The sequence below is a fragment of the Chiroxiphia lanceolata genome, chromosome 14, assembly GCF_009829145.1.
Source record: "Chiroxiphia lanceolata isolate bChiLan1 chromosome 14, bChiLan1.pri, whole genome shotgun sequence".
NCBI classification, from domain to species: Eukaryota; Metazoa; Chordata; class Aves; order Passeriformes; family Pipridae; genus Chiroxiphia; species Chiroxiphia lanceolata.
Genome location: NC_045650.1, coordinates 18,100,009 through 18,126,503, shown reverse-complemented (window position 1 = coordinate 18,126,503; position 26,495 = coordinate 18,100,009). Strand labels below are relative to the sequence as shown.

At 48.1% G+C, this 26,495-nt stretch overlaps 2 protein-coding genes across 8 annotated transcripts; both read right to left on the bottom strand.

Annotated features, from left to right (window-relative positions):
* Positions 1 to 107: 107 nt before the first annotated feature.
* On the bottom strand, positions 108 to 14,698 carry LOC116794123 (rho-related GTP-binding protein RhoG-like). Of its 7 annotated transcripts, XR_004359693.1 has the most exons (5): positions 13,674 to 13,731; positions 11,442 to 11,522; positions 10,253 to 10,308; positions 2,510 to 4,415; positions 108 to 519 (listed from the first exon to the last, which is right to left on the bottom strand). XR_004359693.1 is itself a non-coding variant. In XM_032702507.1 (4 exons), the coding sequence occupies exon 4, from the start codon at positions 4,392 to 4,394 to the stop codon at positions 3,819 to 3,821; it is 576 nt and encodes a 191-aa protein (XP_032558398.1). In that variant the 5' UTR covers positions 4,395 to 4,415; positions 10,253 to 10,308; positions 11,442 to 11,522; positions 14,598 to 14,698; the 3' UTR covers positions 110 to 3,818. The 7 variants fall into 7 exon arrangements, 6 of the variants coding, with proteins under 6 accessions (XP_032558398.1, XP_032558396.1, XP_032558399.1 ...); XM_032702507.1 differs by lacking the exon at positions 13,674 to 13,731 and adding an exon at positions 14,598 to 14,698 and having other exon boundaries at positions 110 to 4,415; XM_032702505.1 differs by having other exon boundaries at positions 110 to 4,415.
* Positions 14,699 to 15,192: 494 nt separating this feature from the next.
* ITGB1BP2 (integrin subunit beta 1 binding protein 2) lies at positions 15,193 to 20,597 on the bottom strand. Its single transcript, XM_032702502.1, has 11 exons — positions 20,390 to 20,597; positions 20,126 to 20,175; positions 19,971 to 20,027; positions 19,235 to 19,383; positions 18,988 to 19,100; positions 18,686 to 18,744; positions 17,752 to 17,822; positions 17,425 to 17,527; positions 16,883 to 17,002; positions 16,372 to 16,434; positions 15,193 to 15,617 (listed from the first exon to the last, which is right to left on the bottom strand). The coding sequence occupies exons 1-11, from the start codon at positions 20,451 to 20,453 to the stop codon at positions 15,366 to 15,368; spliced, it is 1,101 nt and encodes a 366-aa protein (XP_032558393.1). The 5' UTR covers positions 20,454 to 20,597; the 3' UTR covers positions 15,193 to 15,365.
* Positions 20,598 to 26,495: the final 5,898 nt, after the last annotated feature.

Here is a 26,495-nt window from a genome sequence, read left to right as displayed (position 1 = left end):
TTCGTTTATGGCCTTTTGGGAACCGGCTTTCCGCAGGGAAACAGCTGCCTTTTAGCACAGGTGCGGTACGGAACGGCAGGGCGAGTTAATGCGACAAGCCAGGGAGGTGGGGGGGAAAGGTTTATTGCAATGCATAATTTAAAAGTGAAGAGGGGGAGAGAAAAAAAATCCTTTAAAACTGTTAGATGTGATACAAGTTATTTTATCGTATAAAATCAAGTCGCCAGTGTACGTATCAGTGCCACACTTCAGAGTCTTGGGCTCCCGCTGGTGGTGGGTGGTCCTTGTCGCCCACCCAGGGACTCCAGTGAGATCCATCCTCTTCTCCAGGTCAGCCCAAGCAGCACCAAGGTTTCTACAGAGTGAGGTTTAGCACTTGAGAACAAAGCATGGTGAGGCTCTTTGACTTTAAATTTCATAAAAATAGCTACAGCTGTAAACTGAAGAAAGCACTTCCACATCTAAGCACACCTCGTAACATCCTTTGGACACGGAATTCCTGAACTGCTCAGCTTTCAGCTGTATTTAAAAAACAAACAAGTACTTCAGAAATCATTCACAAACTGAAAGATTAAAATCTGTCTCTTCACAGTGAGTCTTTCCTGTGAATTAAGACATACACACTGCATCTCTACTCAGTAACAAACTGAAGGATCTTGAACAGCTTGGGAAACCCACACAGCTTAACCAGATTTTCTGATCTCCCAAAACAAGACAAAATCCAGCCATGGGATGATGTGAAGTCTGTATTTGTCAACGGAAGAAAAATAAAACATGGGAGAAATAGAACTGATTGTAGACTGAAGCACTGGACTACTTACAATAAAATGCATCAAAAATTGTCGGGGGGAGGAAAAAGGCAGGAAGATCAGAAACAGAGAATGCCCACTGAATGGAGAAGTTCACTGGATTCCTGAGCTCCTGAAGCTCATCCTCAGGAAAAGCAGAGGCTGGAAGAAACCAGCTGTCAGCCAGGACTGTTACTCCTGGCAGGAAGTGACAGAAATACAAAGCATCTAAATAACCAGGTACTCCAAAGCCAGTAAAAACCTTTTGATGGTGTTCAAAGTTCAGTCTCTGCTCATTTTCATGACTACCGTATTATTCTCCTCAGTACTGTTGTGCAATCCATTTACTAAGTAATCTAAATGGGCATAAAGTGTTCTGGCATAATGCAATCAATAATGCAACCGATTCAAATAAATTGATTAAGCAGTTGAATTTTATCTCGCCATACTCTTTTCCAGTTCACACCAGGATGGCTGTTTGTGAGCCTACAGAAACAGGGGGGCAAGGGTTGTGCAATAATACTTTCTCACAAGATTTCTTCTCCACAAAATTCTTGTAATCCAGTTAGGAACAACCACAAAAGACACAGAACTAAAAGATTTCAGTATGTAAAAAAGTAAAAACTTTTTAAAACAGTAGTAGCCTCAGTACAAAACTGCAAATATATGTAGCAAAAAAAAAAAAAAAAAAGTAGACTTTTAATTTCAATAACAGGCACCTCTTAAGACTAGTTCAAACATGTCACAGACTTTTTTTAAAGTACATCTCTGAATAAAGCAAAGGTTAAGGGCTTGCACCAGGATAACTAGACAGTTGATTTAGGTCTGACCAGCATTAAAACAAACTGGCTTAAATAAATACATTTTAAACATGGTAAAGTCTATTTACTCAGTTACTGAAATTTACCTACAGAAAATAATCTTGAATTACAAGGCACAGAGTTAATTGCTGCCTGCAAGCCCAGCCCACACTAAAGGCCTACAGCTAAAGCAAAGGCAGAACGTGGTAAGTAGAGGTTATCTCACAGAATACTCTATACCCTCACAGCCTTCAGGGCACTGTGGCAGGAACCACATCAGGAACAGCACTTTCTCTACAAGTGCAAAAGATGCAAAGACACTCCAGGCAATGGCACTTGGTGAAGAAAACTATGCAGAGTCTGTAGGGCTTCTGCAAACATCCCACAGAACGGGGGTTTTGGTACTGCCTGCACTCAGGCAACGTTTGGAACTCGGTGTTGGTTCACTAACCACAGGTACCAGTATTTGGATTAACTGCAATTTATAATCAATGGCTAAAGCAGTACCAGAGTGAGCATATGTCAGATAAACAAGAACCGCAGTTAGCGTCAGCATCAGCTACACCAGCTGAAGAAAGGCACATCCTCTTCAAAGAGTGGAATTAGGGCGCAAATAAAAACATTTCTATTCACCTGGTATTTTTGCCAGCATCAGATAAAGCAAGCTCAAATTAACACAAGATCCCTAACAACCTTGTGGATGTATTTTCTGTTATCTTGCTAAAACGAGGCACTTTTTTTTCTGACCAGGGTATACACCAGTGCAGTTTTGCATGTGTGGGAATCACAAGAAAGCAAGTTCTGAATGACCAATTGAGGCTGCAGCCAGACAAAGACAGCACTGTCAACTTCAGACAACAAAGCCCAGTCCAGCACCACTGGTTTCACACAAAGTATCTTTGAAGCATGCTGCTTTCATACCATCGAGCTGGAAGGTTAAGTCTAAGGAAGGTTTCATGCGCTCACTCCTCAGCTGGTCCCGGAACCACACATAAAGAACAGTGCACATCCTGAAAATAAAAGCCAGCTGCCACTTACTAGGGCTGCTGAAGAAAGTTAAAAAGTATGTAAATAGAACTTCAGTTAAAAGAGTTCATAAAAACTGAGCATCCAGTAGAGAGGAAAAAAAAAAACTGCCCAGGTAATCCTATCCAGTGACTGGCTAACCATTACAGACTGAACTGAAAACAGGAAGAAACACGGGCTCCTGTAATCAGAACCTCCAAAATTTCTGTCAGTGTTCTCACAGAAAAAAACAACACAGGAATTTGCCATAAAAATCTCAGGTGGTGGCCCCAAGAACGTTAAGAAGTGAAGCAATTAATTCCCCAAGAGCTGCTATCAAGTCTCTGGGATTCATCAGAGAGATTACATTGAAAATCTCATTTTGAGAAGTGTCATCCCAAATATCTCAGTCATCTCGGGAAGGTAACTGTTAAAACTTTATTCTCAGGGTGCAATGTCTCTTTGGACAGTGAAATAAAATCTCAGTTTAGAAGCTTATGGAAGACTTGCATCTAAACTACTCTACCACTTCTCCAACTCAAAAATTATGAAAATCACTCATTTGAGTGATTCATCATTTTTCTAAGTTCCTTACATTAGGAAAAATCAGCTCCTGCTTCTGTTAATAAAATCATTGCAGGTATTCCCTGGGTCTTGCTCATTGCATTAATCGTGCCTTACACTAACTCTTCATATAAATGATCACAGTTCATTATAAGGTGAATCTCAGTAATATTTCAGGCATTTTTGCAAGTAAACAAATTGTTTTCAAGCTTTAAATTGATAAAACAACCGGCCTTCTGTTTGTAAAACAAATTCAATCGGTAAATAAAGGATGGGAAAAGCAGCAGCTAGACTTAAAGCGGGGGTTATCAGAATTGGTGCTTTTCAGCAAACCTAGTAACTGATGGCTATCTAGTAAAGAAGTGGCATCAAAGGAGTCTCCTCTTTTATTTTCCTCCACTAAAATAAGGACAGAACCCAGGTGATCCCTGGAGAAGCTGCTGGAGACTGGAACTTCAGAAATAAAGTAGATATTTGACCTCTCTGTTGGAAAAAAAGACTGTTCTGTTTCAGTTTCCCTGAAGCAGTAAGACTGCAAGAATATTCATTGTATAACCGATTTCTGCTTAGAGCTGTTAGTGCAAGATGCAAATCTTCAATTTAACTCATTAGAAAGCCCTCCAAGATTCTAGTCAACAGCAACATCCATCACCCAAGGTGACTACAATAAGACACATTTTCTTGTGTTCTTCTTCGTCACAGGATACAGAACTGCACGGACAGCTTCAGCAAACACCTCCCGAACGCCCTCCTGATTCAACGCTGAGCACTCCAAATATTTGACTGCTCCAATTTGTTTAGCCAGTGAAGTCCCCTGCTGCGGGGTGGTGGGAGCCAAGCTCTGCTCTTTCAACTTTTTAACTGTTTCCAGGTCATTTCTCAAGTCTCTCTTCGTGCCCACTAGAAGAATGGGGACATTTGGACAGTGGTGAGAAACTTCAGGGTGCCATTTGTGCCTCACATTTGCATAGGAAGAGGGGCTGCCAATGGAGAAGCAGATGATGAAGACGTTAGTTTGAGGGTAGGAGAGCGTGCGCAGGCGGTCGTATTCCTCCTGGCCTGCAGTGTCCCAGAGATTCAGGCTGACTGTCCGGCCATCCACAGTCATCTGGGCACTGTAGTTGTCAAACACAGTCGGGATGTACTCCTCTGGGAAGGCATTGGTGGTGTAGCTGATGAGGAGACAAGTTTTTCCCACAGCGCCGTCTCCGACGACCACACACTTTATGGTCTGCATCCTTCACCCAGAAACAAAGTCCTGCACAAAGCAAGAAAAGGAGTTAGGAAAAGCACACTCAACGATGGCCATTTTAAAGATAAGCTTTAGCAAGTGTTTTTAATATAGCTAACAATTTCTTATCACAGCTTGACACACATTCAGTGTCTCGAGCCATTCTAAAGAGCTCCCGGGGCTAGGAAGACAATAGTGAAATGGAGATGCAAAGAGTTGAGAGCTAAGTGACAACTGGCTGCATTCCAACCATGTAAGTACAAATTAGCCAAATTCCCACAGTCTTGCCTTACTGCCAGACTGTTTCCCACAGGCAAAAGGACAAGCCCTTCGAGGCACCTGCAAGTGGAAAGGGATCGTGACCTCAGACCCAGTAACAAGATACTCTGTCCTTCGTAGGTTCACACATACACTTCTGTACACACACACTCTCCAAGATTCACACTTCTTGCCTACCTAGTCCGTTGCCTAAACAGTTTACCACAAAGAAAGGTCCAAAAGTTATATACTAAACCAAGATATTCATTGCTGGGCTGCACTGCAACTGTTTCCTATAATAATTCACTATACTCAGATCAATCAGACCTCAAGAAACTGCATTACTTAGAGGACACCAGATAAAAGGTTCAGAAAGTAGCACATTCAAGAAAAGCTGTTCTTTGAAATATAACTAGCCATAGTACCCAGATTAGACTACATAAAGAATTTTTCTAAAGAAGCCAGGAACAGATTACTCTCACTAATCAGTGACAGAACAAGCAGAACTTAATAGGCTTGAGCTACTTGGTGTCCTCTAAATAATGAGCATGAGAAAAGTATATGCTGTAAAAAATAGCCTTCCTAGGCAAACTGGGGAATTGTTACACAGGAGATACCTGACACTTTAAGGTTTCCCTTATCCCTTTCCTGCTATATGAAGATTAGGTTTGATAATCTAAGTGATATAGTCTGAAACACAATTAATTTTAAACTATATTTGAAAATAGCATGGAACTGCAAGCAGTCATTTGTTGTACATTGGAGCTTCCACAGCCAGTCTGAACAAGAAGGAACTTGCCTCTGCCTTCTCACCCAAATGCCTTTGAGGGACTATCAGAATCCTCAACTTGCAACCAGCAGCAAATACACTGTTTCAAATGGAAGAAAATAGTGGGAAGAACTTTTTAGCAGGGCCTGTTACAGTAGGACAAGGGGTAATGGTTTTAAACTAAGAAAAGGTTGATTTAGATTAGATATAAGGTAGAAGTTATTCACAGTGAGGGTGGTAAAACACTGGCACAGGTTGCCCAGAGAAGCTATGGATGCCCCATCCCTGGAAACCTTCAAGGCCAGGCTGGATGGGGCTCTGAGCAACCTGATATAGTTGAAGATGTCCCTGCTCATTGCAAGGAGTTGGACTAGATGGCCTATAAAGGTTCCTCCCAAACTAAACTATTCTGATTGCATATTCCACAAGGATCTCAGCTCCAACACCATCAAAGAATAAAAGGGAACATAGGAAAATCAGCAAGTGAAGTAAGTCCCTTATAACAGTCATGAAACCCCCTCCCTCCAACTTCCTCTTAAGACCATCCAAACAAATCAACAACTCATTATCATTCAAGTCTCAGCTTTGTCCTCTCAGACAAAGTCTTTATCTGTCTCCACATACTGCTGTGTTCCCACTGGGAGCACACAGGATTCTGCTGGACTGAGTGAAAATGGGACTACCTGAAGCTTTGGCACAAAGCTGCGACAGTGCAACAGTGCAACAGTGACAACCACTGTGGTCACCACAACACACAGTGCTTAGGGAAGGATCAGTGTGTGTGCACAGGCACTGCTGAAAACCAGTCAGCGGTGGGAAGCACTGCAGAAACCCAGCAGGACATTGGAGGGGAAAAATTTGGAGGGAAACAAAAATGCAGAAGCAGACTATCCCTTTGGAAAACAGCAGGAACTAGATTTCTAAACTAGGATGAATCACCTGAAATTAAACCTGGCAAGTGCTTTTGAGCTTTGGCAGAAAAGCATACATATGTGTTTCTTCGTAGATCAAAAAAATCAGTCGTCCCATTTCAGGGCTCCAGTCAAATGTAAAGAGAGATATGTATGGAACTGCATAAGGGTAACCAGTAAAATGAAGAACAGCATTGAGCAGCAAAAGCTGAGGGCAGGACTGAATATATTATTCTAGAACAGTTGCACCAAGAATGGAATTTAACAGAACTGGAGGGAAAAAAAGAAGAAAAAAAACAAAGGGGGGGGGATAAAAAAAAAAAAACAAGCCACCAAACAAGGAAGTTGTGCCAAATTAAAACTTGCATTTTGCAAACCCCAAGGTTGAAGCCCATTTTAATATTAAATTACTTAAAACATTTTTGACATTATATTATTAATCGAGATTGAACACTATTAATGGCAGCACACAACACAGTATTTCTGAACACAAAGGGTCTGAGCGCTACAAGCAAAAAGTGACAGAAGAGCAGACGTACTTTAACACTGTAACACTGTTCCACCTGATGATGCAACAGTGACTCCGTGTAGGGCAGATCAGAGTCTGCCTGGAGACGCTGCCACACTCCCTCCATCTGCCTCCGGGAGTTTCCAAACCCTGTTTCCCCTTCCCACCCCGGTAGCACAGCACCTCCTCAGCTGTGATCACACACTGAAGAAGGTTGAGGAGTTGAACTACGTTATTAAACTGGATGAAACCACAATCAATTGTGAAGGTACAACCAAGCCAGTGGCAGCAGATGGTGGGAATGAATCACCACATGCTGCTGCTGCTGCTGCCCAAGTCCCTGGACTGCAGCACATAGAGCAGGTTATAAAGCTTACTCCTGCACTGCCATCAAACCACTGAAGTACCAGAACATGCTCTGCCAGAACCCTTAGTGGTGACCAACACCACTGCTCCCAGAGCAAAGGTTTTTTTCCCAAATGAATTATCTGTGCAACAGATGATTCATTTTGATCAGTCCGTAACAAGTGACATCACAGGGATGGCAGGACTAAGTCAGCTGGACACATGCAACAAAAAAATTCAACTCTAGCAACAAGAGTCTCCTGAAGAACAAAAAAACACAAAGCCTTTTATACGCCCAACTCCTAGTTTCTAAAGTAAACAAGTTGCAAAGACTTGTAAACAGATCTCTCTTTAGAACACAAACCAAAAGCTCCCCCAGGTGCTTGCATCTCCTAAGCACTTCTGTCCAGAGCTTTCCACAGGATGACAGAGTATCCCCAAACTGCATCTAGCCTGAACAGAACAGGCACTGGAACAGTCTGGAGGGTCATCACATCAGCACTGCCAGGCAGTACAGGCATTTTATGAACTGATAAACTACAAAGCTACAAGTGCCCCAGACCACCAGCAGTTAACACAACCTGATTTAAAATGTCTCATGAAAGTGTGTTACCCAAAGATTATTTTGTTGGGGCTTTATTTAAGAGGTTATTAGAGGTTTCAATTTGGAAATTGGTAATAATGTAACAAAAAGGCCTGGAACATAAATGCTCTTTCACCGAACTAATACCTGGAATTACCCCACTAAGGCTGGGATTTTAGAAGAGCAGCATTTGCAGTAGGAAATAACTCCATGCAAACACGCCAAAGCATCAGGCAAAGTATTAACTACACAAACACAACTAAAGAGCTTGTAGGCTTTTAAGTGTATTTCTCTGAAAGGCTCCTTTAAAGTAGGTTGCTTTAGCTGAAAGGAATCACGTGTGGCATATGCAATACAGAAAAACAAACACATACCAGAACACACAATATTTGTACTGAAACACAAAACTTAGATAAATCAATCAAAAAATAATGAGTAGAAAGAAGATACTACACTCCAGAAACCTGTATGTTGTGAGCAGGTGTAGTTTGGTAAAAGATTTACACATGGAAGACACAGATCTTTTTAATATAAGTCACAACCAAGATAACTAATATTACCTCCCTCAGGCCTTTTCTATTAAATCCAGGTACTGCTTTCTTCAAAATATACGAAGTCTCATCTTAGTTTCTCTTGTAAACAATCTGTTTAGCAAGAAAACTCTTCCAAGACTGTAAAAATCTGGGGTTCAAATTTGCATGGCACCCTTCAAGCTGGTACGGCATGCTATCTAAATATAAATATATACTGAAAAAAAACCCATCATCCAAAACCAGAATTACCAATAAACATTACCAAGAGCAGGAAAATTGGTTTAGGGTTTGTTTGGGGTTCTTTTGGAGACCTTCTAATGAATTTTTGGGGAAATTTTAGAAAGAAAAACTCCACATACAATAAGTAACAAGAACTGAAAAAGAGCAAAATACAGATTAACACGTCAACACATCAAAAAAAAAATACTTAAGAATTTAGAAACAGAAAGCTGGGCACAAGCTTCAAAGCCAAGTTTAAAGGTTATGCAACAAGAGAAGCAAGTGAATGGAAAATCCAAAGTAGTGAGAGGTAATCCGGCTTCTTAGTCCTGTCAGAGAAAGTACTTTTATTACAGTTAAGGTTCTAGCAGCTACAGCAGAATGGGAAGAATTTTCAAATTAATAATAATTAATTAAAAAAAAAACAAAAAAACCCAAAAAACAAATCACCCCACACAGAAGTGTTGTGCAAAAATATGCAGATGAGAGTTATTTCTATCTTGTCCATCAGTGCCTTTGAATTAGAAAACTGGCATTCCCTGTTTGGGTTAGTTTCCTTCTCAGAAGATGCTGCAAAGTCTGACTTCACTGCCTGCACACCTGGCACTTCCTCTGGAATGTGCAAGATTTCAACTGGCATGTCAAGACATCATCTGGAGAGCTGCTCCTGTTCTAACCTAATTAAGTCTTTTCTGGTATCATTAACGTGGACAGCTTGCTCTCCTAACACCCAGATGAATATTTGTTAGGGAAATTCACGATTTGGATCTCGATCCCACTCCCCCTCCCCACAAAGCCATACAAGTGAAACCACAGAAAAACTTCACATTGCATCACAATTTTTTTGTGGGAGAGAAAAAACTTCTCAATCTTCCCCTCAACACTTCTGAAGGAAAGTTCCCTGCCTGCTCAGAGAAGGGGGAATACAGTGACAGAAAACAAAGAGGAAACAGTAACCCAAGTTCTTCTGTAGCTTTCTAGATTTATGCTTTTTATACTTCCTGCACTTCTAAAAACTCTTGGCAGAGAAACTACTTCTTAGCAGGATTTGTCTCTGCCCTTGCTATGCTAACACCAAATGCCTCTTTGTTAGGTGGATTTTAGCTTTGATACTGCTCTTTGATAAACTCACTTTCACTGAGTTTGCCAGGTCTTCCCTATCTCTCTTTACAGTTTGGATACAGCCCCGTTTTGGCCAAAACTGAGCCAAAAAAGCACCAGGAGTTCAGCTGAAATCAGCTGTACTGATCTGTGTCACTCTGCTCAGCCACCACATTTGGCCAAGCCCTCCCCTGGATCAGACATTTGCTCCTGCCTTACCAGGGGCAAGCAGAAGTTAGGAAAAACAAACGACTTAATTGCTTCTCTTTCAGTAACAAAAACTAGATCAGAGACGATTCACTGTCCACCTGAAACATGAAGTCAGGCAGAAACTTTCAACAAAGAATTGGGTGGATAAGGCAGCTCCAAGTGTATCACACCACCCTCACCCACGCAAAGGAGTTAATTCACATGTGCAGCTTACCCACCAAGACCAAAAGGGAAGAAAAAGGGGCTCTCAGCAATTTAATCAAGACTCTGTTACTATTCCACAACAGCTCAGCTTACTCGCCATTGTTTTAGGCAAGTGCCAAAGGAATGGACAAGTGCCAGACTTTTAGAATGCATGCCAAGAAGGAGTAAAAAAAGTTAAATAGGAGACCTCATCCCTAATATCCTTCAGCAACGAATGACCTACTTGGACTCCTCAGCGCCTCTCAAAGCTTTGACACCGCTTTCTGTCCTGCCATTTACCTGCAAGAGAAACAAAACACTCAGCAACAACCTGAGTGGCAGCAGAGGGGGGAAAAAAATCAACAAGCCAAGGCAGATTTCAGCAGCACAGCGGGAACTGTGCACTCCACCACCCAAGCTCCACACGAACAACAGAATGGAGGAGGAGGAGGTTTATTTTCTGCAGAGCTCTCTGCCTGGAAATTCAGCTTCCAGGCACATGTCACTGATGCCTCACACCAGTGCAGTTCTCACTGGCTGTTCCTTCAGTGCCAGTGCTACAAAGCCCTTAAACCTCTTGATGCAAAAAGTTGTTTCAAAGAAATAAAAGAAACCGCTCAACACCTTTCAAATAATATTTTTAAAACCTCTACCCCTGTCAAATTAGGTTGAAATTGGTTTATGGATTTAAAGATTTTTTTTTTTTCCAGGGATGAAACACAGATAAGCTTTACCACATAAGCCATGTTTCTTAGGGAACTACAGTGAAAACAAAGTGGTCTGCACGAGGTATTTGGGCACCTCAACAACACAAACCTCAGTGCAACAACACTCCTACTACAGGAACTCATACTCCAAATTTTATAGCAGAGCAATAATATTAGTGACTAAATATCAAAGACCTTAAATTCTATGAATCTAAGATTATATTTAATGGATAATTAATATTTAAAAAGGGGTTTAGGTCATGAAACAGCTCCACAGTTGATGAAACAACACTGCAACAAGGTACAGCTGCACAGTCACAGGAGCTAAAAACCAAGAATTCAGCAGGTATCTGAAATCCCCAGTGTAGGAATGTGACATGTATCCTGCCATAATCAAAAGCTGCTGAGTATTAAACTTGATTTTCCTCCTGCCACCCACAGAATCATGGATCCATGCAGGCAGGGACCCTTCACAGTTTATCTGAGCACAAGTGACCCTGCTGAGCTCCAGTGGCGAGAACAGCAAAGGTGTCAGGACAGGAGCCAGGACTGCAGGGGTCTGTGCCCACATCCACTGCTTCTCTGCTGGGTGACATAAGCAACTTGCACAGGTCCTGGGGATCACAGTCAGGTCATCAAAAGTTAGTGACACAATGTCCTTCCTACCTTCTACAGATTCTGACACGGCCTCAGTCCTTACTGTGGGCTAAAACAAACAAACAGTACCTCAGGCATAAGGCTCTGTGAAGAGGTGTATTAAGCTCGTTGCAGGATGAATGATAAATCCAGTTTAAGCATCCTCGATTCCTATTTGAGGTGGAAAGAAAGAAAACTGTTAGTCTGTCTCCCTATCATGTTTTGTCACCTGGCATTTGCTGGCACTCTGGGTTGTAACAAAGCCACTGTTGTATCCAGAGGGCAATGTTACACCAGGAAAATCTAAGCTTCTTTCCTTGAGAAAAAAAAAAGCCCCAACACACTTTTCATTGGGTTGAATTTCTTTGATTTCTCCTCCTCCACCCGAAACCTTCGCTGGGGAGAGGGGTGTGTTAAAAAAGACACAAATAAAAAAAATAAACAAATAAAACAAACAAAACCCAACAAAACCCACAAAAAACCAAACAAAACCAAACAAAACCCCAAACAAAAACAAAATACAAAACACACAAAACAAAACGGAAAAAAAAACAAGCAAAATCAACCCAAAACAAACAAAAACGCACTTGCTTAATCAATAACAGTTTTCAAAAGTGTCTTTAAAGAGTTTTGGTGTGATTAAGATCAGAGTTAACACATACAGTCATTGTGGTTATCATCATGGCTTGTGCACTACAATACTGCAATTTTTGCCAAGTCTCATTTGCATCATGTATTGCAGTTCTAAAATGTGAGCAAAAGTTAAGGAGCTTCTCAGCAGTCTGACAGATTTACACATTACAGGCACGTACAGCAAAGTAAAAAAATATTCCCTGTAAAGGCATGACACCAAATTGAGTGAAAACACTTTGGACTGCAAAAGAATCACAGCCTCACCACATAAGCAAATCAAACTGCACATTCAATTTCCTCCTAATTGCAAACTGCATATTTATTATTTTTCCAAGATCTCTGTAAAATTCCTCCATAGAAGAACATTCAAAAGCGTTGTTTTTTTTTTTAATGGAAATAGCAAGCTAAAATGCCAAATACGTCTCATAATCTTAAATTCCTTATAGGAAAATTGCTGTGCAGCTGAACAGCAGCAAACTGGCCCTAAACTGTGCCTTTGAGCGATGTACTTTACATCTCACACGGAAGAGAACGTGGGCTTTTGAAAATCAAAAAATAAGCTTGGGGCAAAGAGCTTAATGATGCTGCAGAAGGAGTACTGCACTCCAGCACAGGACACATGTTGCAAGTATGGGGTACACATAAAGAACGCTTAAATTAAAGTACCTAAAGCTTTTTTCATAACTCAGATTATGATGGGAATCACAAGTGTTTATAAAGAGTAAACAGATACTGATTACTCACTGGTTCTTAAAAAAAAAAAAAAAAAAAAAAAAAAACAAAACACCAGAAAGAGAGAAGTTCAGAACAAATAAAAAGCAGCATTGCTTCTTGGGGTTGGAGGTTAAGCAGGAATTCCTTGGTGCAGGTTGTTATAAAAACTGAAAGTTCATAGGACTTCAGAGAACCATTAAGTTGATTAAGGCTGCTAAATGAGACAATACCTGTGACTCCTGACATCCTCCAAAATATTTCAGGTGGCTACTTTGCCCTCCTCTTCCCGAGACAGCAATTTGTTTTTAGAAGGCAGATCAAATACGACTCTTATATCCCTCCCAGAAAAATCCACTCTCGGCAGTGAAAGAAGAGACCTTTCCGGAGGCAAACTCATCCCGTGCCAACTTTTTATGACACTCGCCGGGAGCAGAGGTCGCCTTAAGCCTGCGGCGGAGCTCCCGACACGGATGAGCATCAGCCCGGCGCTGGAGCAGCGCGGCCCAACCTCCGCTCCCCGCGGAACGGGCGAAAACACGACCCGCCACGGGGCCGCTCCCCGAGAAACGGCACCGGAGGAGGGCTTGCTTAAAAACCCTTCCCCGGCTTCTCCGGGCCCCCCGACGAGCACATTCAGCGCCCGGCGTGCGGACGCGCATCTCACCTCCCAGCACCCCCGGGCACCACCAGGCCACGCGGCCGGGGCGCGATGCCCCCGGTGCTCCCGAGATCGCCCCTCCCGGCGGGGCAGGTGCCGCAATCCGCCTCCCTCCCCGGCGAAGGGACCCGCGGTGGCCCCGGGGCCGCCGCCCCGCGCTGACAGCGGGGCCGGACGCGGAGGATGTTCCGGGCGGGAACACGCGCGCGGGGCCCGCCGGGGCCGCTCCCCCGCCGCGCCCTCCGCTCCCCCCGGCGGCTCCCCGGGCCGTCCCCCCCTCCGCCGCCCGCTCGCCCCGCTCCCCGTCCCGCTCTCACCTCCGGGCGGTGCCGGCGGCCGCCGCCGCTGCCCCGGCTGCCCGCGGACCCTCGACCCGGCCGCGCCCCGCGCCCGCCGCGCGCACGCGCCCTCCGCGCCCTGCGCGGCCCCGCGGGCACCGCCAGGGGGAGCCGGAGCGGCCGCGCCCGCGGCGGCGGAGCGGGAACGGGAACGGGAACGGCACCGCCCGGACACGGGACAGCGACTGGGGACGGTCCGGACCCGGCACCGCCCGGACACGGGACAGCGACTGGGGACAGCTCGGACACGGGACAGCGACCCGGGACAGCCCGGACCCGGCACCGCCCGGACACGGGACAGCGACCCGGCACAGTCCGGACCCGGCACAGTCCGGACCCGGCACCGCCCGGACACGGGACAGTCCCACTCCGGTCCCGACCCCGGCCCCGGTGATGGGCCAATCCTCCCATACACCCCTGCCCTCCGCCCCCTTGCGCGCCGCGGGCAGCATCTGCCGTTAATTTCTGATTCTGCGTTCATCCCAATATAGCTTGGATCTGGTTTTGAATGATTTCTTAAATCGATTCGCTTTAATCCCCACGAGCAAGAATAAGAAATAAGAGCACGCGTCTCTGTGTGTGCACAGTCACAAAATCAAAGAACCAGACGGGTTGGAAAAGACCTCTGAGACAGTCGAGTCCAACCTTTGACCCAACACCACCTTGTCAACCAGACCATGGCACTAAGTGCCACCTCCAGTCTCTTCTTAAAACCTCCAGGGACGGTGATTCCACCACCTCCCTGGGCAGCCCATTCCAATGTCTGCTCACTGTCTCTGTAAAGAACAACGAATATACATCACGCATCCCCAACAAGAATAATTCTTTCCTTAAAAAGAATTGTAAAACTCAGTGATTGCTTTTGCTTTCTCTACACAAGACTATACAGTGAGTGGCTGATACCTTCGGGCCTTTTTTATGCGTGGATGCTCGGGTGCAGGTGGCACGCGGCTTGCACCGCCTCCCTCCCCCGTTCCCGGCGCTGTTTCACAGCCCGGCTCCCGCGGAGATCCCCCGCCCCCGCACCCTCCAAGTGTCCCGTGCCGCGGGCGGTATCACCCTCCCCCGCCCCGGGCGCTGTCACGCCTGTGACGGGCTTTGCGGGAACGCCACGGCTCCGGTGGAACCGCAGGCAGCGATGGCATCTCCCCTGTGTCCACAGTCACCAGCGCCCTCCAAAGACCCCCAGGGCCCGGCTCCCTTCCCCACCGCAGGGCGAGGGAGAGGCAGGGCGGTCGCGCCCAGCAAATCCCGGGACTTGGCACCCCCAGAAGTGCCAGGGTCAGGCAGGATGCCGGGCTGTGAGCACCCCCAGGAATGCCAGGGTCAGGCAGGATGCCCAGCTCTGAGCACCCGGGCCCCAGGGACACCTGGCCCAGGCTGCCTGAGGTGCAGACAGGGGAGCTCCTTCTGTTGTTCTGCCCCAGCCAGACACGGGAGAGGAAGTGGCAGAAGGCAGGGTTTGGCCCACTGACGTTTCTTAAGCGCCTGTCAGGGATTTCAGAGTACAACCTTTGCTCTGGGTGTTTATTACTTGTTCCTTCTGACCAGGGGAGAGGGCACACTGCAGCCTGCACGCGGTCCAGGGTTAGGTCTGCTCCTCTGGAGGCAGTGTCAAGGTCACCAGCAGCTCAGGAACCAGCACTGCTCAGCTGCTGAAGCATTGGACTGTCAGCTGCTCGGTGTTCCCATCTCCAGCTCTTCATATTCCTCCTCCGACCAGCTCAAGCTGTCATCAGAGTCCTCCTCCTGCGCTGCCCCAGGCTCTTCTGCGTTGGCAGCCTCCTTCTCCTGCTCACCACAGGGCTGCAACCTGCTTTGGGGGAGCTCCAGCCTGGCCCAGGAGCCAGGGCTGGCTTTGCAAAGCGTGATCTCCACCTTGGTTGGGACCATGCTCACAAAGCTCTTCTGTATTTCGATGGTCTGGAGAGAGGGAAAGGTGCAGTGAGCCGGGCAGGGGAGGGCAGGCAGCACATGCTTATCTTTCCCCATAGTGGCAGAGCCCTGCCAGAGGAGAAGAGAGGAGAAATCTCTCCCTGTGTGCTGGGAGAAACCTGGGCTGCAGCTGAGCTCAGCTTCACGTTGCTGTGTCTGAGCAGCACAACAGTGCTGGTACAGAGCTCAGGAGAGCTCAGCTCACCACAGTCACATGCGCAGCTGTGGCACAGCCTCTCCCCAGCAGCGAGCTGTGCTCAGACACAGCCATACCCACACCTGTCAGCCCTCTGCTGCCTGCAGGCACAGGCAGCACGCACTAGAAATACAGACAAGAAATGCACATGCAAATTCCTGAGTCTCAGTGCTCCTCCCCAGCCAGCAAGCAGCTGAAAAAATCAGTCTCTCCCCTCTCGCTGCTGCCTGCAACTCACAGCAGGGTTGCAGGGGGAGAGGGGGATCTGCTGGGCCAAAGAGCATTTGGGGCAGCCTGAGACCAAGCCCAGAATACCTATAGAGCTGGCAATGACCTCCAGCTCTGATCTTAGTCCAGGATTGATCAGTGCAGCCACTTCAGCCTCCCCACAACCCTTAAGGCATTTCCTAGCAGAGATGGCTATAAATGCCCATACCTGGGCAACCCGGCCCAGGACCAAGAGCAAGCCCAGGCTGCCTCAAAGCCTTGCAGCCCAGCCCCATGCAGATTGCTGGAACAGGGAAATCAAAATAAACAGGATCTTACCCCCCAGAGCTCCAGTTCTGCCTGGAAAATCTTATTCCCTTCAAAGATGACATGAGCCTCAATCTGAAACATCAACAGAAAATGATCTGAGTGGGCAGCACAGCACTGCCAGAGCTCTTCCCCCGGACAGTGCAGCCTCCTTTCAGCGTCATAATGCATCCCACATCCAGGCTCCAGTGTGATGGCCTGGTGATCCCCTCAGCACCTGGCAACATTTCACTCCCTTCAGAGCATACCAGGTTCACCTCTGTCACGGGTTGGGTGATTCAAGGCCAGCAAAGCCACCCAGTGAGGCTGAAAGCCAGAGCTGCCAGGCAGATGCTGCTGCAGCAGTGAAGCCACCAGGCTCTCAGTTCAGGGACAGCAGGTTGGCTGGCAGTGCCAACCCTGCCTGTAGCAAGTCCAACAGACCATCAAGGAGCACCGGGTCCCCGGCTGGCTCCTGGCTCATCAGAATCGGGTGGTGCCACAGAAAGACACCCCCCACCCCAGCTCTGCTGGCCCCACTCACCACAGTGCGATTGGCTTTGACCCTGCTGAGGGCGGGCAGGGGGTTCTTGGCATAGACCGTCACCACCACCTGGCTGCTGGTTTGGTGCCAGTCCTGCCGGCACAGCACTGCCTTCTTGTCCTGCCGAGGAGAGGAGCCCATCACGGCACAGCTGGAGCTCAGGCACACCCCGAACAGAGGGGATGTCTGAGCCAGAGGATGCTCCTTCGCACATCTCCTCCAGGTTGAGGTTGGCATCAGCTGAGCAAGACCCAACCCTCCCTTTCGTGCAGGTTTTTGAGGGAAGGTGGTTCATGCAAAGGTGGGCAGCCCCTGCCAGGCTGTCCCATGCAACATGGGATATCTGTACTGTGCTTAGGGTTGATCCAGGACTTGTTAAGATCAGAGACATCCCCTTCTTGTTCCAGAGTCACTCTGCTGTGCCCAGGCTCATAAGTGCTGTGTGCAATCAGGAAACTCAGTCTGGAGGGCACTGCAGGGGCTGTTGCTGTTGAGGGAAAGCCTCAAACTAAATTCAGTTTTCTGCAGTTCTCTGTCCTTACCCCTTTCTCTGTCCAGCAGTGGCACCCTCTGCTGCAGCCTGGCTGGTCCATGAAGGCACTGAAGTCCGTTGTTTTGATTCCACAGCAGCTCCAGTACTTCATCCTGAGGAGACCAGGGTGACCTGAGTGGGGAGTGCACACAGGAGCAGGACAGGGGACCACACTGTGGTGTGGACGGAGAGGGTCTTGTAACCAACAGCTCCTCCTGCCCCCTGTCATCACCCACAACTGCCCTGGCTGTGCTGCTGAGGCCACACAACCTTGCAATGCAACACTTTCAGCCCTCAGCAGGGTGAGTCTGCTCTCTGGCAAAGGGTTGTTTCTTACCCCTCATGGAAGACAGGAACGCCAGGATGGAACGTACAAACCTCTGTGTTACTCTCTGGGCCCTGGTAGATCTGTGGAGAGAGAAGCAGAGGACAGTTCTGTCTGTGCCTGTGGCGCAGCATGATGTGGCACAGCCAGGTGTTCACTCATCGATGCCCATCCACACACAGGGCACAGCACAATGCCCAACATCAGCCTTTTGCCAGGCCCAGCATCTGTGAAGACTTACTCTGGGACTACACTCAGACAGCAGCCCAGCACTGATCCCTACTCCCTGCTGGCAGGGCAGCCACCCTGGCTTTCCTGGGACAACAGTGTCACCCCCATGACCCTGAGAGCAGCCCTTCTGTTGACCGTCTCCCAAACACAGCCAGTTCCCAGCCTGGAGCTGGTTTGGACACCACAAGAACTCACTTTGAGGTGCAAAGGGCCATTTGTCCATCCTGTCCTTTCCCCTCCTTCCCTGAGCGTGTCAGTCTCATGTTCTCATCTACCTCCTGCCTTTCACTCCCTGCTTGCTCCAGCTCTGCTGCTTCCCAAGCATTCCAGCCCTCCCACTGCTCCCTCGAGGCAGACAGTGCTACACGAGGCAGCCTTGGGGCAAGACACAAAGTGGGCTGTGCAGCGTTAATTAAATGCATTTTACTTACACGCCCAATCCTGACTTTGTGCTATGTTTCACTGCAAGCAATGGGCAGCAGTGAAACACGAGTGTACCACCAATCTGGAAGCCTCTTGCAGGAATGTGGCTGGGAGATGACAGAGGCAGCCGCTGCGAGGACGGGATGAGCCTATGGAGCAGATGGGCACTGCCACCTCCCACCTGCCTGACACCCTTCCCTGCACCCAGATAGTGTCATCTGGGTGATGAGCCCCGTGATGCTCCTGGTCATGGGGAAAGGAGGGCAAAGCAGGGACCCTGCCGGGCACTCACCGCCTTGCAGGCTGCGTTCTTGCACCTGGTGCCAGCTGTCGCCTGGGCAGCCGCCTCCCCTGCAAGAGCAGCACAGCTTCACACACACCCCACCCTCACCTGGCCCCTGATCCCCCCTCAGCCCTGCACTCAGCTCACCAGCTGAGCACAGCCCACTGCAGTGCCCCCCCAGGGCCCAGCTCTGCGGGTTTGCAGGTGGCTGAACACGCAGCACCCGCAGCCCAGCACTGAACCCCTCACACAAAACCCCCTGCTGAGCTCGCCATGTGCAACCCCACCGCCATCCAACAGCTCATCACTACCTGTGCCACTGCTCTCCAGGGTCTTGTCCTTGGAGGACAGGTTCAGTTTCTCCAGTGCCTGCTCCAGAGACCTGGATACTTTAATGGGCAGCAGTTGTCTTGGCTCATCAGAGCTGGGAAACAGCAGCAGCAAAGGCTGAGTATTCGGGGTTTTTTTGCTATTTGAGTGTTGTTGCCTCTCCTGAGGAAGCAGCAGGGCAGGACACATGCAGAAGCTTCACAACACTGTAAGCTGAGCCTATCTCACCTTGGTCTTTCCCGCAGCATCTTCTCAGCTGATTTTGGTCCTTGAAAGATGAGCTCCTTTGCTGGCTTGGCCTTCGGCTCATCTGAGGTCTCCCCTTGGCTGGAAGGCTCAGGGGACTTCTCCTTGCTGTGAAACCCCTTTGTGCATCCCTGAACATCAGAGGCAAGCCTGATGACTGCTTTGTACTCCCAAACACGGTGGCTGCTCCCAAACCCTGCGAGTTTCCACGCTCTGGGGGCTCTGTGTCCTGCAGGGATGGGCTCTGACGCTGCACCAGGGCAGGGGCTGTGTCCATGGGAATTCTCAGGGGCAAGGTGGTGTGTCAGCCTCTCTGGGGCCATGGCAGGCAGCCCTGCTGCACCCCAATGTGGCAGCTGAATGGCAGCAGGAGTCTCCTCCATGTTCCCAGACCTCTGGTGCCTCCTCACTCCCCCAGGACCACTGAGACATTCTCAGCTGTGCTGATGCTTTGGGCATTTATGTTCCTTTGGGCATTTAGGATCCTGGTGGGGGATACCAGCCCCTTCCAACACCCTTCTGCAGGAGAACCTTCCCTGCACTTTGGGAGCAGCACCCTTGCTTGCAGACTCTTTGGAAGCAGATAGGAAATCCCTGGCTGCCAGGGCAAAAGGGGTAGCCTTGGTAAAGGATGGAGATGGGACAGGACAGGGCAGGGGCCAGGAGGAGAGGATGGAGGAAGAGCATTTGTGTGCATTTGGGCTGGTGGGTCTCTCACCTTTATGGAGAGGAACTCAGAGAAGTCTGTTGTGCGTTTCTTGCAGCAAGACCAGCCCTAGGCAGCAGGAGATGACAAGCTGGTCAGGTGTGGGCAACCCTGCTGGGCACAAGGTCAGCCCCTGCAGCTGCAGCCCCTGCTCCTGCCCCACTCACCTTGAGGGCATCGTGGAAGATGGGGACACCTGGGTGATACAGGCAGGAGTCTGAAAAGGGAAAACCAGGCAAAAGCTTTCAGGGGAAGCGATCCTGCCCACGAACCACCCGTGACAACCAACAGGTCCAGAGCCAGTTCCTGCCATGTGGGCTCCTTGTGCTGGGCTTGGCAGCTCCAGCTGCAGCATGGCAGCCAGGGCCACACACTGGGAAAGCAGCACATGTTCCCACTCCCCCTGGGGCAGGGCACATGGGCCCACTCACCCTCAGTGTTGTGCTCAGGATCAAACCTCTGCCCGCAGCCCTTGTTGTAGCACAGCAAAGCCATCGCTGAGGAGAACTCACGGCGTCCTTCACTCCTTCCACAGAAATCCCACCAGGCTCATCCCTGCCTGTGATCCCTCCTCTGCTTCCCCACAGTTTCCAGCCCAGGCTCCAGGAGGTGGCTTTGCCTATCTTTGGAGGCAGCTGTGGGAGGTGGTAACCGGAGAGCAGGCTAAAGATGGACAGAGCAGCTGATGGGGCTTGGCGCCTCTGTTATCTCGAAAGGCATTTCTGTCCTGGCCCTGTGCCCAGCAGAGGGAATGGGCACTGCAGGGTGGCCTGGGGTGTGCAGAGGTCCTCCCAGTGTCTGCCATCCTGCCGGCATCCCTCGTGGAGGCATCAGCACCACCCCACTCACACACACGGCTCCTCTGGACCGACCGCGCTCAGTTTCTTCAGCATTTATAGAAGCAGCTGAAAGTTTCCTGAAACAGATGGGAAGAGAATTCCTGGGGTCGCAGGGTAAAATGTGTGCTGATCTCCCCCAGCCCCAAAAGGCACAACCACCTGCTAAGCAGAGGCAGCAGCAGACCAAGGCTGTGCGAAGATATCCTTCAACTTGGGGTCTTGTGCAGCCCAGGTGTAACAGAGTAGTCGAGCGAAGGTTCTTGGTGGGGCGTGAGAAGTAAGACACAGTGATTTTATGGGTGATTATGGTTAGATCTATTGCTGATACAATACCTAAATATTGTCAATGCAGTATCTAAATAACAGTTCTAACATCTGTTACAAAATATAGTATATACAGGAGTGGTCCCTCCCGTTGAGCTTCAGTGAGACCCCCTCACTTTCTAAATTTCTCAGAGAAGTCTCAGTGAGGCTCATTCCACTTAGTCTCAGATTAGGTCACAGTCTGTGTTTAAAGGATTATAATATAAGCAAGTTTGGCTAGGTCTTTAGCTTTGCAGAAATGACAAAAAGCAGTAAGCACCTACGGAGCTACTTTAGGATTTTATCTCTCTATTTGAGCAGATCTTAGCATTTTTCACTCACCCCTCCAAAAGTCAGTGTTCTGTATGTTCTGTATTCTGCGTTATCTCAAAAGGCATTTCTGCCCTGGACATACCCTGCAGGTGTCCCTGCAGGGGATAGGAGAGACAAACACCACCCAGAGGCTGCCTGTGACCTCAGGAGACCAGTTTGCCTGGTTGGCTCAGACTGCAGCAGCATTTTATACCCTTTTGCAGGCCGATGTGCACCACAGACAATCACAAGCATCTCAGATCCCCCATCTCTGGAATACATTAATTATGTGAGCATTCAAACAGTTACTCCTGCAATACCCACTGGTGTTCTCATCTGACCTTGGGGGTGTGTGGGGGGGGAAGGACACACACAAAGACCAAGACCTGACTGTATTTCCTTGAGCTCATGCCAGGGATGAAAACTGTTCCCTGGAAGATCACTGTCATCACAGGAAAGTGCAAAATGTTACTTGGCACCCCTGTACCCAGGAAGGGTTTGCTCAGACTCCCTGCTCCTGTTCTGGGACCCAAGGCTTTTCCTCTACAAACAGGAAACCCTCTTGAGATCAAAGGTTTTACTTAGTTCCTATAAGCATCTAAACCAAATATTTTCTTTTTGCTGTTCCTGGTTGCAGACACAGCTGTTTCCTGGGTGCTGCCTGGACCTCCAGGAGCACACAGCACCTGGGCACCATTTCTGTTCAGGAACCAGGGTCGATATAAGTCCTTGGCACTGTCAGACAGTGCAAAGGGCAATTCCTGCAAGCAGAAGCTGCACAGAGAGTCTGTACAAGAGGGAAACCCCCAGGGTCTGCCATGGCTGATGCAACTCCAACCCTGTGCTATGATGCTTGTTTAACCTACTTAATCCCCCTACAGCAGTCTGAAGAATCTTCTGTCACCCCAAGGGGATCTCCAAAGTTGAGAGAGAGAGTGAACTGCCATCGAAATTCTGGAGCTTACCAGGGAAATTACTCCAGACTTATTTCACACTGCCCTGCTATTTCACCTCCAGCCCCACTGGGAATACTGTATCACTGTCACACCTCCCTATACCTGGGTGCCCTGTGTATAAACCCACATCCACCCAAAAGCTGGGAGGGAGATGTGAGGGCACTGGGGAGCTCTCACACCAGCATGAGCTCAATGGCTTCAAGCCGATACCCTCCTCCAGGCACTGTACTGCCTCAGAACACAATAACTGACCCAACAGTCCCAAAGGTGGGTAAAAAAATGCTGCTGGCATCCAGAGGCTCTGCTGAGAAGGGTGGCTAGGGACCCAGGAAGCTGGGCAGAGGCCTGTGACAGGGGAATTTGCAGTGCTGGGGGCTAGAGGGTTTCAGATGTCCCTGTCCTTTCCATGAGCTGTCAGCAGGGCTGCAGCTGTCACCATCCCTGTGCCAGTGAGGATCTGGAGCTCGGGTTACCTTGCACACCTCAGAGGGAATACCAAGAGGGTGATGTGGCTCACACACATTGCAGAGATACCAGCAGGTACCTGGGGGGGCTGAGGCTGAACAGACCCCCTTGGTACCTGAGGAGCAGCAGCACAACTGCTCTGCCCCAGCTCCTCTGCTGCACTGTGGCAAATGGCTGCAGGAACAAGGTGGCTGGAAAGACAGAACCTGCTGGGAACACAGCACAGTGACAGGTGGTAAACCAAAGTGTCCACGGCTCCCAGCCCACGGGGAGGCTCCCCAGAGAGGACAGGGAGAGGAGGTGCAGCCTGGGAGGCAGACACAAGACATCCCTCATGAAACAAAGATGAGCTGCAGGGGAACTGCTCGGTTGGTTGCCAGCAGACTCGAGGCTCTGCTGGAGCTGGTGCTTTAAAAATTAGGAAGAAGAGGAGATGAGTTTCAGGTGGCTAAGAGCGGGCTGGACTGCACATCCATCACAGAGCATCTTATTTGAAGCTGTGGCTTTTGGCAGTGGCACTTGGGCTGTGCTGCTGAGTGTGACCCTCCTCCTGAGCAGAGCTCCAAGTAAAGCAGAAGTCACTGTGTGAGTCAGCTGAGCAGGGACAATCAGGACCAACACCTTTGCAACAGGTTGCAAGGAATGGGCCAGCTGAGAATTAAAAATAGAGCCTGTTTGGTTCATGTACACTTAATTTCATATATAACAGAACAAAAAGGAGGTAGAAAATAAAGAATAAATTATTTTCAAACCCAGCTTAATGTGTTTGCCCTTGAACAATCTGAGTCAGTGTAAAACAGCCCTTCACATTCCTGAGGAGAACACTGCTGAATGCCTCCAGGGAAAGAAACCCAGCTCACCCCTGACCCTTCAGTCATTCAGGATGCTCTGTGCAGCCAGGGCAGCAGGAAGGCTCTGCATTTCTAAAGCACAGAGTAATTCCTCCATACAAAAGGCTGCTTAGGAGAAGGAAAATCCCTGACAAACATTACTGCTCTGTATGCTAGCAGGCAGGATTAATGTTTTATTTATTTGGGAAATGAAAATCTTCCTCAGAAGAATATGTGCTGAGCAATTCTACATCAGAAGTTCTGCCCAGTCACTCTTCTGATAGCACTGCTGAGGAGTTAAGTACCAGCTGTTGTCCAAGAGGTCTGCACTGGTTGTGCTCAACAATTCAGAGATCAAATTTGAAAAGGACCAGAAAAGTATCAGAAATGGGGATGTGGGCAATCTTCATCTCTCTGTTCAAGAACTCTGTCCTTCTGCAGCTTGGGTTATTACACGACTATTGCCCCAACTCTCCAGTCCATTGAACAATTACACCTTCAAACTGGAACCAGCTACCCACCTGATGGTGATTTTCTCTCTGTAATTCAGTATCTTGCTCCAGAGATAATTCAGTTTCCTTGGAGCTGAGCTGCTCCTCTAGGAGCTCATTCACTCTAGTGCTCACTCTGGAAACACGTGCAATATTCCTCATCAGAAAGGGCAAATTAGTCCCCAACAGTAACCAGTCCAAAAAGAAGAGTTCAGTCTACCCCCAAGACTCAATTTTCTTGCCATTATCTGGCATCCTTAATCAAAATCTGCTGCGTGAAATAGCCTGAACAGGCAGCAAGTGTGAGGTTTTCCATGTTTTCCTTTGGAGGATCCTGTTGCCTTAAAAACAAGGTCACTGCGAGCTCACTCAGAGCAGAGTGACCAGGCTGTAATGAGGGAAAATGTCCTAAAAGCAGCATTGTGCCCCTCCACTTTTTCTGCTCTTTTTGCTTACCTCTGGCATTCAAGTGACAACCAGGTACCCAAGTCATGACCAAGAGAAAAGAGAGAACAAATGTGGCATTTCAGCAAGGCCACAGGGAATGACATCTTCCTTCTTTCAGCCTCCACAGGTAGCTCACTGGAGTAGTTTAGCACATCCCACCACTTGTAGCCTTCTGTGATAAAGTGCAGCTGCTCCAGAGAGGTAGTGTGCCAGAAAAAAAATTGAAATGTTTTGTCTACTGCTTTGATATGACAAAATTATCCAGGTCCCAGCTGGATTTTTCAGATTTATCTTTGATTCTCACAAACTCAGTCACTACTGATTAAGAGGAAGCTGCACAAAGCACAAGTTGTAACTTCTGAAGTCCACAAATGATGGGGATTTAAAGATAAGAGCAAACCATCAAGAACCAAACTGCTCCTCAGTCCTTGGTCTGGTATGAACTGATACTGCAGAACTGTGTTTTAAACAAGGTATGACAGCAAAAGGCACAGGTTTCTCTTCAGCATAGTCAAAATATTGCATCAGTCTGCAACTACACAGTAGCCACCACTCTGGACAAGCACTTAGGGAAAAGCATTCCCTTCTGCACACTGGCTCAACCTCAGAACATCCCAACAGTGCTTGTGCACAGCCCAGCCTCTGGAGCTGCACTGGCTGCCTGACACAGGCACTGACACCAGAACCCAAAGTGCTCCAGCAGAGGAAGGAATTGCTCTGGAGTGAGGCAGCCCTGCCTGCCCAGCTGTAAATGCTTCTGCACCAGTCAGTGTGTCCCTGCCACATGCCTCTGAAAACATTAGCAATGGTTTGCTTTACAATTTCCTTCCTGGAACCTCAGTCACAGGTTTTCAGTCTCCTCCTTTAAAGCAAATTAAGAATAGTTACCTCTAGCATTCACACCAGAGTTTAGTTTTCTTCCTTTGCTGTCACTGGATCTTCAATTTGGATCTTTCAAACCTTGTTAGATGGGCTTTGAGCAGTGCTAAATCCCTCCCTCCCCATAATTTTACACCCCTTTCCTCCCAGGGAAAGGCAGTAACCAGACCCACCCTGATCAGGTAGTTGAACAGGACTGAGACAGCAGCAGAGAGATGCTGAATGTTTGAGCTCTGCTGTTTCCCTAAGACAGTGATTTCTCCTTTGGCTGCTCACCCACACCAGCCAGCTGAGCAATGGGCAGGACAATGAGAGACACTGCAGACACCTGGGTGCAACTTCACAGTTTCTTCTCCTAGTATTTCACACTTTGGAATTAAATAATGTACTTACCCAGCAGCCATGGGACTAATAAACGTCTGACAGCTTCATTCCAGACAAACAGATCCATTCTCTCCCAGGGCAACAGAAAATCTAATCAGCATTCTCACCACCTTATTTGGCATTTTGCAATATTGAGCTGTCCTAGCAAATGATCCAGGTGAAAAACCACCAAACCCTTCATACTTCACAAACAACCTGATAATCTCCATTAAATGCCTATCATCTCAGCAAGCCAGCAAGTAGTGCTGATGCTTCCAAATGTGGAAAGCAAAACAAGAAACAAAGAGCATCAGCTGCAGCCTCTCTTCAATACAGCTTATCATCCCATTCTAGGCTAATTAAAAGCCATCCAATGACTGGGGTAAATCAATCAAAGCTCCAGAGTGATTATATCATCTTTCCCTACTAAAGAGTACCTACATGACCAAACCCTAATTTAAGGTAACATTTGGCATATCAAAATGTTTTCATCTTTCCTGTGATTTCACAATTTTTCAAGGCACCTCCTTATGCTTTTAGGCTGTAACTCTTTCTCCCTCCCTTTCCCACCTAAATTTATTTCTAAGCTTCCCTCTCTGCAGTCTCAACTCTAGAGATTCAGTATGAGAACACAAGTCACAGAAGGTTCCTG

Bases quoted from the DNA above. Each gene is read 5' to 3' on its own strand.
- ITGB1BP2 (XM_032702502.1), bottom strand. From the start codon at position 20,453: ATGGCTTTGCTGTGCTACAACAAGGGCTGCGGGCAGAGGTTTGATCCT. The intron at 20,176-20,389 runs GTGAGTGGGCCC...TTCCCTTTTCAG, and splicing joins TCCTGAGCACAACACTGAGG to ACTCCTGCCTGTATCACCCA. The intron at 15,618-16,371 runs GTAAGATCCTGT...CCCTCTCTCCAG, and splicing joins CAGAACTGGAGCTCTGGGGG to ACCATCGAAATACAGAAGAG.
- LOC116794123 (XM_032702507.1), bottom strand. From the start codon at position 4,394: ATGCAGACCATAAAGTGTGTGGTCGTCGGAGACGGCGCTGTGGGAAAA.